Source organism: Phaseolus vulgaris, chromosome 7 (assembly GCF_000499845.2).
Source record: "Phaseolus vulgaris cultivar G19833 chromosome 7, P. vulgaris v2.0, whole genome shotgun sequence".
NCBI classification, from domain to species: Eukaryota; Viridiplantae; Streptophyta; class Magnoliopsida; order Fabales; family Fabaceae; genus Phaseolus; species Phaseolus vulgaris.
The window spans coordinates 29,945,660-29,956,476 of record NC_023753.2 but is presented as its reverse complement, the minus strand read 5'-3'; the positions used below and the strand labels follow the sequence as shown (position 1 = coordinate 29,956,476).

The 10,817-nt window shown below is 33.6% G+C and overlaps 1 protein-coding gene across 12 annotated transcripts; it reads left to right on the top strand.

Annotated features, from left to right (window-relative positions):
• Window positions 1-313: 313 nt before the first annotated feature.
• LOC137829817 (DEAD-box ATP-dependent RNA helicase 16-like) lies at window positions 314-10,070 on the top strand. Of its 12 annotated transcripts, none has more exons than XM_068636747.1 (18): window positions 314-518; window positions 919-985; window positions 2,222-2,321; window positions 2,541-2,819; window positions 2,902-3,060; window positions 3,153-3,242; window positions 3,393-3,521; window positions 3,758-3,858; window positions 4,641-4,755; window positions 5,173-5,304; window positions 7,212-7,277; window positions 7,462-7,635; window positions 7,830-7,925; window positions 8,095-8,232; window positions 8,977-9,059; window positions 9,158-9,195; window positions 9,330-9,532; window positions 9,780-10,070. In XM_068636747.1, the coding sequence occupies exons 4-18, from the start codon at window positions 2,649-2,651 to the stop codon at window positions 9,864-9,866; spliced, it is 1,782 nt and encodes a 593-aa protein (XP_068492848.1). In that variant the 5' UTR covers window positions 314-518; window positions 919-985; window positions 2,222-2,321; window positions 2,541-2,648; the 3' UTR covers window positions 9,867-10,070. The 12 variants fall into 12 exon arrangements, with proteins under 12 accessions (XP_068492848.1, XP_068492856.1, XP_068492857.1 ...); XM_068636756.1 differs by having other exon boundaries at window positions 336-518; window positions 2,204-2,321; window positions 2,547-2,819; XM_068636748.1 differs by having other exon boundaries at window positions 346-518; window positions 2,547-2,819.
• The last annotated feature ends 747 nt before the right edge of the window (window positions 10,071-10,817 follow it).

Here is a 10,817-nt window from a genome sequence, read left to right as displayed (position 1 = left end):
CGGATTTTTTTATCCGGAATGAGTTTCTCATTTTTGTTTCCAGATTTTTATTTCCGAAACACAATAATCTCTTTTCCAGATTTTTTTTCCAGAATGTATTATTTATCAATTCCGGATTTTTTTGTCCGGAATAGAATTTTAAATTTTGTTTCCGGATTTTTATTTCCGAAACTCAATAACCACTTCCAGATATATTTTTCCGGAATATATTATTTTTAATTCCGGATTTTTATTTCCGGAATAAAGGGCATTTTTGGAATTTTTAAAATTGTGTTGGGTGCAGGTTAAAATGTGTTGGGTGCAGGGAGCATTTGCCATAGGAGTGTTATCTATCAGGCCAAGCCCACAATGAAAAGAAAGATTGGGCTGTCCTAATGAGAATGGATTGTTCTCTCCTGAGCGAATGGTAGTTGGCGAATGTTCCCGCAGGGTCCGAAGTGGAAGCCTTCAAAATCAAAATCGCGTGCTTAGCCTCCTCCACCTTCACCCTTCCTTTGCGCGCTTCACCACTCAACAAGGCAATTCTTCACCTTTTCGTCTAACCCTAGCTTTCTCAATTTTCGTTAAAGTATCTTTTGCGCAAAACCCATTTTCGTTCCACAATGTACCAAACCACACACTGTCGTTCGTTTCTTCTACAACTGAATTTTATCTTACTTTTTTCTCATTCTTTTCCTTTTCTTTTCCGTCTACTGACGCTAATTAAATCTCAAAATGGATGAACAGTTCAATTTATAATTCTGTATGATATTGTGCATAAACTTGACAATTTTACTTGCCTGACAACTCTATGCCGCGCAACTTGCTTTGTCTCTGTGATGCTGTTTTTTCTAATTAGATGCTGGAACTAAGTTTCTCTTCTCTCTTTGTATATTCACGCTGAATGAAATGTCGTTACTTTTGATTACTTGCTATCAGGGTGTGCATCGACATCAATTAAATTTTGCTCTGGATACACTTTTAAGCAAAGCAACAATTCCTGCAGGTTTTTCTTTTCAACCTCTCGCTTAATAACCGTGTGCTTTTCCGTTAGTAGCTTGATCGATCGACAGAACTGTTCACTATATTTTACTTTACAATGTTTGATAACTTTGGTAGTTTGATTTGAATTTCTTTACACACCAGAGTTTGGCGATGGGGTCTTCCTGTCTTCGCTGTATAACTCCATCTTTCTCATGGTCGCTTAGTGGTTATTTATTACCTTAAACTCACTGCCAGGATCTTTCAGTTTTTGCTGTAGTAATTGGCCGAATGTTAAATTGGAAGGTTGCATAATTAGTTATTTAATATGTCTGCTTTGAACTTGCAAACTGTGTAATCCTTTTGTTGAGTCATGCTGGCTTAGTGGGAGTGAGATATTCGCTTTTTGGGTGGAATTACTACAGCCATTTTATGGTTAGATTGGATTAGAGTTTTGAATCTGCATCTTAGTCGCATACTTTTAGATGTGAACTGAAAAGAAATGTCTGGAAGGTATTATAAATTTCCAGTTTGTGGAGGTGGATCATCTGTGGGGAAGAAGATTTATAAAATAAGAGGGTAAAAAATATGCCAAGTTTTGTGAATTAAAAGGTGACCTATCTGATTCTGACATTCTTCCTCACTCTTAAAAGACGAAGTAAAGGACAAACAGACATATTGGATTTTTAAACCTGCGTATTGTATATACATGGTTTAGCTGTAGTTAGATTCTGTGAAATATACAATATTGAAGTTTGATAAGCAGCATTCTGGTACATAATTTTGTCTATTTTTTTTTGTTGTAGAATTTTAATTGTGTAGTAATATTGCTCATGTCTTGGCTTCCTTGGACAGGAATTTATTTCAGATTTCATAATTATGAGTCCAGTCTTTGCGGTGTTAATTTACTCTTATAGGTCAATGTAATCCTCTGCCTGCCACCCCCATCCGCTAGGATTTTATATGTTTATCAGAAACGTCCATGGCGAGATGCTGTGATGAATATGAGAAATTAGAATGGGAAATTGGAATCTGAATAATTTTATCATATTGGGTAAATGTTAGCCACAACACATACACCCACATGACCATTTGTGTCTATCATACATACCTGTGATAGCTTCAACTTCAACTTAAAACAAAAATAGCCAACTTTTGAAAGTTATATGATAATTTCTTTTGGGAGTGTTTTTGAATAATTTTATTATGTTTGTGTACTCAAATATTCATTTTAATATGACAGTGTATACTATATTTGCAGCTCAAAAAATTATTGGATCTAGCAGTTCAAATAAAAACGCACTATCCTTGAAAGGAAGCTGTCATCGCTGCTTGATGTCATGCACAAGATTTCTGCATACGTACTTTTTTTACCCAAGCTATTTCCTCTCCATGTAAATCACAATAAAATGGCTATAATAAGAATTTAAATAAGAGATAAATTTATCATCATTAAATAAACTAATAAAAATTGTTTATTTTAAGGTGGGCATGCTTAAATAGTGATATTATTTTAATACATTATAGTAAATGCATTGAAGAAAGCTTGTCTCGGTTGTGAAGACCTAAACAAAAGGCAGTTGCAGGTGTGCTAAACTCAAACCACCGACATTCAAAGATTGGCATCGTTGTGGCACCGTATTCTTAACCATTGTTACATTCAAACTTCCAACGGTAGCCGACTCGTGATGGCGGAAACCAAGTTGAAAGAAAGCATTGGCGAAGAAGAAGAGAAAAAAGAAGCAGAGGACCAAAGCTTCGAAGAGCTCGGCGTAGACGCTCGTCTCCTTCGCGCCTTACACAAGAAAGGGATTGCGAAACCCACTCCAATTCAGGGCGTCGCCATTCCACTCATTCTGGTTACACTTTTTTCAAACTTCACTTTCGCAATTCACCATTCAACTTCACTTCAACCTAAACTTGTTCACTCTCTGTTTCCAGGAAGGTAAGGACGTGGTTGCACGCGCCAAAACAGGTTCTGGAAAGACCTTAGCATATCTTCTCCCGTTGCTTCAGAAACTTTTTACCGTTAGGGCTGATCGGAAGAAGTTGGCGCCCAATGCTTTTGTTCTTGTCCCTACTCGCGAACTCAGTCAACAGGTGTGTTAGCTTGTTTCTATTTTTGTCATACTTTTTTTTAAAAGAATTGTATAACTTAATTTCATGTTATTTCTTTCCGTCCATAAATTCAGGTGTATGCGGAAGTGTTGTCGCTGGTTGAGCTATGCAGAGTTAAACTAAAAGTTGTGCAGCTGAATAGCAACATGCTTGCCAATGACTTGGTTGGTTATGGCTTCTAGAATTTTGTTTGTTGTTATCGATTAGGGAGGAAGTTAGTTTTGTTCATCTGCTACACGTGTGGATGTTCTATTTATGTTTACAATTGGTTTAAAATGTGCTTTGTTGTAATTGTCTCTGAATTGGGTTTGCAGCGGGCAGCATTGGCTGGACCTCCTGATATTTTGATCTCCACTCCTACTTGCGTAGCGAAGTGTTTGTCCGGTGGCATACTTAAGGCCGAATCCATTAGTGAATCGCTTGAAACTCTTGTTCTTGATGAGGTGAAACCAGATGCAGTGAATTGTTTGTTTAGAATCTTTGTTTATTGGCTGCTGTCTATTTCTGAAACAACTAGCATTTTTTTAAAGTTGAATTATATTCACAGAGCATTTGCAAATGTGTGGAGTTTTCACGCTTTGGTCTATGGTCTAAGTTATTAATAACAACTCAAGTAGCTGATGAACAATCTTTGGTTAGTATTTTCTGACATGATCAATGTTCAAAATAATGTTTTCAGGCAGATCTACTACTGTCATATGGGTATGAAAAGGATATAAAAGCTTTTACACCTCATGTTCCCAGAAGTTGCCAGTGTCTTCTTATGTCTGCAACATCAAGGTGTGTTATTTATGATGTTTCTTCCACTTATGATATTTGTCACGTTTCCTGTCATTTTCAAATCTCTCTCTTTATATATGTGTGCCTATATCACGTGTAATTAGTTCTCAATAATGAGTTTCACTCACTTTCACACTATCAATAGCTTTACATAAAATGCTATTTTCATTGACCTGGTCATTGAATTATATCATCATATTAGTTCACACCCATGAGTTACACTTACTTTTACACCAACAATAGATTTACATAAACTATTTTGAATTGATCTGGCCATTGGATTATAGCATTTTATTACCTACATTATTTATGTCAAATTATCTAAATTTGCACAACGATATGAGTTCTTTAGATTCATATATATATATATATATATTAAAATACTTATTACATTATTTTCTGTGTATAAATGAGATATGAAATACATTTGGATTAATCTGAATTTTTTGCACATATTCATATATTAGGGATAAAATTAGCTAGTAAAAATTTATTCAATAGTGTGAGTGAGTGTAGCTTGCACTAGTGTGATCAGCTTCATTTTTGTCCCCTATGTAAGGATGTGCTTGTTTGTTGTATCTTCATCATATGAAACTGAGAGCAAGCATGGTGATTTTTCTTGCACATTTGTAGATCATATTGTATGTTAGTTACACATTAAATAAAATATTATTTATGTGAAGTTTCACTGGTAAAGCGTTTTCCTGTGTATTCTCATTGATCATTTCATGACATTATTTTAGGGAATCTATTGCCTTTTAATTCTAATTTACTGTTTGCAGTGCGGATGTTGACAAACTAAAGAAGTTGATTCTGCACAACCCATTTATTTTGACTTTGCCTGAAGTGGGAAATAACAAGGAAGAGATCATTCCTAAAAATGTTCAGCAGTTCTGGGTAATATATTTCTACCTGTCTTTTTTGCCATTATGAACTTAATTGCAGTTTAGTTAATTCATCGTTTTGTCTTCGAAAATATTGCCTAATTTCTTTGTATAGAGAAGGGCGGTTTACTGGTTTTCTCTGTTTGGGATCTCTCTTCTTCATTGCTATTAGAAGGAAATGAACCATTATAGGAAGGAAAATTTTGATTTGGAGTGAGAAGGATTTTAACACTTTAAAAATAAAAAATGTCATTTGGTTCAGTGATCCTAAGAATATTTCAAGGTTGTTTTATGAATTTAATGTCTGATGTTATGTTTCTTCCTAGAGCATGTTTGAAAGCAATCAACTCTTTCATTTATGGCTGTATCTTTCTGATTTTTCTATGGAATTGATCAGGTTTTAACTGTTTTCATTAAATATTTGTGTCAGATTTCATGTTCTGCCAGTGCTAAGTTACTATACATCCTTGCTGTGTTGAAGTTGGGGTTGGTCCAAAAGAAAGTTCTGATATTCACTAATACCATAGACATGAGTTTCAGATTGAAACTATTCTTGGAAAAGGTATGTGTTTGATGTATAACTATTCATAAACATTCACTTGATTGGTGTTCAACTTTAGGTACATGTTAATGTGTATGACATTTCTTGTGGTCTGATGCATTGTCATCACATCAAGCCCATAGGACTTTTGCCTAAAGTTTTGTGGTAGAAGTAAAACCATTCATGATACTTCATTTTATAGCTTAAGCTTCTTCTTTTTGGATAGTTTCTTGATAGAGTGCATATTTTTTTATGAGAGAACTCCTGGACAAACCTGCCAAGCCCAGGAACAATCTACTTGGCAATATGAGAGAATATGAGGAAAAGGAGAAAGGAAATGTGAGTCATGGAGTCTTATTAAGAGCTTAGAAAACAAAGTAGTCAGAACAGATAAACAAACATTGCATGAGTGTTCAAATTCAAATATGAATTTATGGTAACAAAAGGAGAAAGAAATATCAGATACAAGATAAATCACCATATAAAGCCAATGCTTCCTCTTGAGAACTCATTCAAAAATATAAATATAACTTCCAAACTAAGGTTAACATTTTTCTATAAAACTCATTGTGAATAACTGCACTGGTAAATGAGGAAACAATACCAACCCATTGTGTCATATATCATGGTTATCACTCATTAGGGCCCAGGTCTAATTTGATATCTAATAGGCCACATTATCTCGTGGCAAATGGCATACCATAGTGTATATTATGGGAACTAGTCTCTTCATTATCACAAACTTTTTCAATAGAACAAAGCACATTTATCTCTTAGCATGCATTTCTCTTTGTTACAGCAAACAATGACCCAAAATGAAAACGCAATAAAATATACCATGAGAAGTAAAATTACACCAATCTATCAAGACTATACTATCTCAAGACTTTCATCATTCAAGTCAATACTTGCTTAAGTTGTACACATAGTCGTCACCACTACTGTTTTGAAATATAGAATCTCATTATATAAGAGGAAATTAAATGAAAGATTTATTAAAATATGGAAATCAGCATAAAAATTAATAAACACTTTTAATAGAATTCTTTAGCTTGGCATACTCATTAAAGTTGCTGAGTAGTTTAGCTGCTATGAAGGACTAGTCTGGTCTCTATCAGTGCATTTTGTAGGAGCTACTGGAGTAATTTCCTCTGAATCTGAGCATCAACAAATTAATTTCGAGATGGCTGAAATCTATTCCAAAACCCATAATAATGGGTAATATAGATTTACCAAACCTCCAATGTACAGGCCTGGTGTTTTAAAGGAACCCATATAAAGCCTAGGATTTAACTTTGTACTACTCAATAATACCACACTTGTTACCCATTCATGCCATAAAAACGAATTCCCAAAAAACAAATGAGTTGTAGGTTTATCTCAAAGAATTTCATATAGGCGAGTTCTTTGGAGTGGGTATTTCTCCCAGTTTCAACTCAAAACAACTATTGTTAACCTTTACTTCTTGTGGATGCAAACAATTTGAGGTTGGAATGTAAGAAAGTGAAGGAAAATGTGATGAAAGAAGATGCAAACTCAAAGTTGATTGCTTCCTCACTTTCTCCTCCAAGTACATTGCTACCACTGATTGGATGTGTGTATTTGTCCTCCATGTCTCCTTATTCCTGTAAAAAGAAGCTCCCTCCTTTTTCTTTGCTTTTTTTTCAATAGATAGTTCCCCAAGTTAAACGTGTGAAATTCCTATTTTTATTTGTGTCGATTTTCATACTGTAACAATTTAATGGATGATGATTATTTAATAAATACGTATGTGCTTTGAATTCCCTCTTCCCCCTTTAAATATATCTTTTTGAAAAGTTTGGATTAAGTTTTGAATCAACTTTGGGTTTAAAACATTTGTAGTTGCAGTGTGATTATTTTGTTGTCATTATTCCTTGCTCTCTCACATTTCCCTTTTTTCCTTGTAGTTTGGGATAAGATCTGCTGTTTTAAATCCTGAGTTGCCTCAGAATTCCCGTCTCCATATTCTGGAGGTAGGCAATGTTATTCAATTCCTTCTTTTTTTGGTGCAACAGCTGTTAAGAGTTTTCTACTTAACCTGGTGCAACAGCTTGAGGAGTTTATGTTTTCTTTGAAAAGTTACTTTATTATCAATTCATTATGATTTTCGATCTTTATTTTCTCACACAATTTTGACAAACCTGTTTTTTTTATCAGGAATTCAATGCGGGCCTGTTTGATTATCTAATTGCAACAGATCTTAGTCAGTCAAAGGAAAAAGATGAACTGTCTAAGGAAAGTAATGCTGTATCACGGAAGTCTAGAAAACGTGCTAAATTAGATTCTGAATTCGGAGTTGTAAGGGGAATTGACTTTAAAAATGTATTCACGGTATGCAAGTTCTCTCTAGTATCTCTGGTGTAATGTTGACTTGTTTGAAATTGTTCTGCATATCCTATTATTAGTAAGTGTTGTGTACTATGTTAATTGGTAAATTGCATCTTCTAGTTTATATCCTTGTTTCATGGTGACAAAGCTCTGTTCTCTAAAATCCATTAGTAATGCTTTCTCTTGTTAATGGACAGGTTATAAACTTTGAAATGCCTCATAGTGTTGAGGGATATGTACATCGAATTGGACGTACAGGTAGAGCGTACAATTCTGGTGCTTCTGTCTCTCTGGTGAGTCTCTGGGACAAAACGAATCCACTTTTTTTTCTATTACCTAAATTCTAAAAATGTATTCTTAGTTGCATTTCTCTCTCTCCTGTCCATTGGGTATTCCATGGAGATCCTAAATGGCACCAATCTGCATAATAGTGTCATTAGATATTGCTTTGTTTTATCTCAGGTTTCTCCAGATGAGATGTATACTTTAGAAGAAATAAGATCTTTTGTTGGGGATGATGAAAACAAAGGCACAAGTTCTATTGCTGAGTTTCCCCTCCTCACCAAGAACGCAGTTGAATCTTTACGGTATAGGGCAGAGGTGATTTATTATTTCCTTTACTCTTGACTAGCGGAAACATAAACGTGCTTGTGTGCATGTACTTTCATCATGTTATCTTATTTTATTGAGTTAAAATTTTAATGTTTATATTAATTTTATTTTTATATCATAAATAGGGATGCATTGGTGGTTGATTTGCTTGTGGGTAACAACTAAAATGAATAGACATACATGCGTGGGTGAGTGATTTGTTTGTGGGTAGCAGTTGAAATATTGAGTTTTGTTTTTGAATAATATCCCAGACTGTTTTATAGATTACTGAAAGTTAACAAATATAATTTGATTGGAGACAATTTTGTTGTTAGTGGGAGCTTTCGTCTGAGAAAAAAAGAGTCATCCCTTAAGGGTAATTTTGAAAAAAAATTGTATACACAAAATGGGATATTTGTCATTGTTCATTATTATAGATGGAAAGCTAACATAGGATTCTGTTGATCCATCAAACCCAAGAGAGCTCTTTTGCTTGACTTGTATTCTGCTTGATCAAACATTTATCTTATGTTTGTCAATATTTTAAAAGTTTTTGACCACCAAAACGTCAGACATTTGTTTTGGGATTATCTTGTTATTCATGTCTTAGTTATAATTGAGAGTAATGGACCTGCATGATGCACATACTCTCGTGTATGTTTTGAATGAATAGCGTATGGAATATATCTTGCTTTGCACCTTTTTTTTTACCTGATATTGAGTGGATATACTATGATTGACTTTCTCTTGCAGGATGTTGCCAAAAGTGTAACTAGAATTGCCGTCCGAGAGTCACGAGCCCAAGATTTGAGGAATGAAATTTTGAACTCTGAAAAGTGAGTACTGGGTATTTGGTGTATTATTGAGATCTTTAACTATGATCTTAATTTTATTCCCGTTCTAATTATTGCTGCATACCTGTGTTTTTTTGAAGGTTGAAAGCCCATTTTGAGACTAATCCAAGAGACCTAGGTAATGTAATTGCCAATTGGTAGATATTATTGTTAAATATGTCATTGACATTTATTGTGCTTGTTGATTGGATAAGGCTTTGTTGCTGTTAATATTGAAGTTGAATTTAAAGGATCGAAATCATATTTGAGCAGATCTACTGAAGCATGACAAAATTTTGAGCAAGAATGAGCCACCTCCGCACCTACGTGATGTGCCTGACTACCTATTAGACAAACCAACGAAAGAGGCAAGGGAAATGGTTAAACTTGCAAGGGATGCAATGGGAAATAATAATAATCGCCGCAAAGGACCCAAGAGAAAATTAAGGAAAGATGGAGACCCTTTGAAGGCTTTGGTATGATTAACCTTATATCATCAATTTTACCTTACTTTTTTGCCAATTTTGAATCCTTAATGGGGAAGGGTAATAGAAAAGGCGACTTTTGGAGAGGAGGGAAACTAAAGATGGACAAAAACACTTGTGGATGCATATAAAATATAAATTAAATGTTGCACTGATCTAAAGATAATGCTAAATATGTCGTTAGTTGTTACTTTCTTTTAGATTATTCTGTATTCTGACTTTTATACATTTTGGTCAGGCATCAAAAAGACCGCACAAAGTTAGGAAGACTGGTGGAAGCGATGGCAACAATAGCAGTGATAGACAAAATCGCAAAAAGAATTAGGGTATTTAATTGATTTACCCTTTTCCCACAAAGCCTTATAAGAGGCTCAATTTTGTTGTAATTTAGTTCCAAATATCTTAACTCAAAAATAGTAAAAGTATTAGAATTGTTATTCCCTTTCAACCGTGTAGGACCTAAAGTTAGTATTTTTCATTACAAAATCAAATTTGACTTATTGAAATTATCATTTCGTATTCCTTCAAAGTCTCTTGTTTTTGTAAGTCCCAATAGTATTTTATTGATTGAGTTAGTCTTTTTGGAAAAAAGGACATGATCTAAAAGTGAATATCTATATATATTAAAAGATGAAAACAAAAAAGAGAGTATTTTGCAATGATTAAAATAAAATATGAGAACAAAATAATTTTATTCGATGACTTGAATTTCCTTAAGGATCAAAACGAAAATATATTACAGGATTAAATCATTGAAAAAGGTGCTTTAATAATTGTAATATATGTTCTTAGAAACTTTTACAATTAAGTTTTTTTTAATGTAAAACAGTTTATCTTCATTGATGGTATTATTAAAATAAAAAATTTATGAATAATGATTTGTTATTAGATGATAATGTTCTTTTTTACTTATTAGTCCTTGGTAGACTTTTACTTTTTAAAAGATTCTTAAACTGTTACGAAAGGAATATTTTTTTTATTAAGTTAATGTGTATGGTTGTACTTTTGGGGTATGAATGTTTAAAATATCATTTTAGCTTTAAATTTATATAATGGATAGTTTATTTGTAAAGATTTGCATGATACACTTGTTACTCTTTTTTCTTTTCAAGTTCTCTCTTAGTCACTTTTTTTTTATCTCAAAAATCCTCATTTTGTATCTTTCTGTCTTTTTAAAAAACCTTGAATGCAAAAAGATGCATTATTTGAAGACAAATTCTTCTTAGAACTCCATACCTACCCCCGAACATCTTCCTATTTTTTTAATTTTAAAGAT

What these genes read in the sequence shown, in the direction of transcription:
- LOC137829817 (XM_068636747.1), top strand. Translation starts at nt 2,649, where the DNA reads ATGGCGGAAACCAAGTTGAAAGAAAGCATTGGCGAAGAAGAAGAGAAA. An exon ending in TCGCCATTCCACTCATTCTG is followed by an intron (nt 2,820 to 2,901) that starts GTTACACTTTTT and finishes CTCTGTTTCCAG; the next exon opens with GAAGGTAAGGACGTGGTTGC. An exon ending in GAGACCCTTTGAAGGCTTTG is followed by an intron (nt 9,533 to 9,779) that starts GTATGATTAACC and finishes CATTTTGGTCAG; the next exon opens with GCATCAAAAAGACCGCACAA.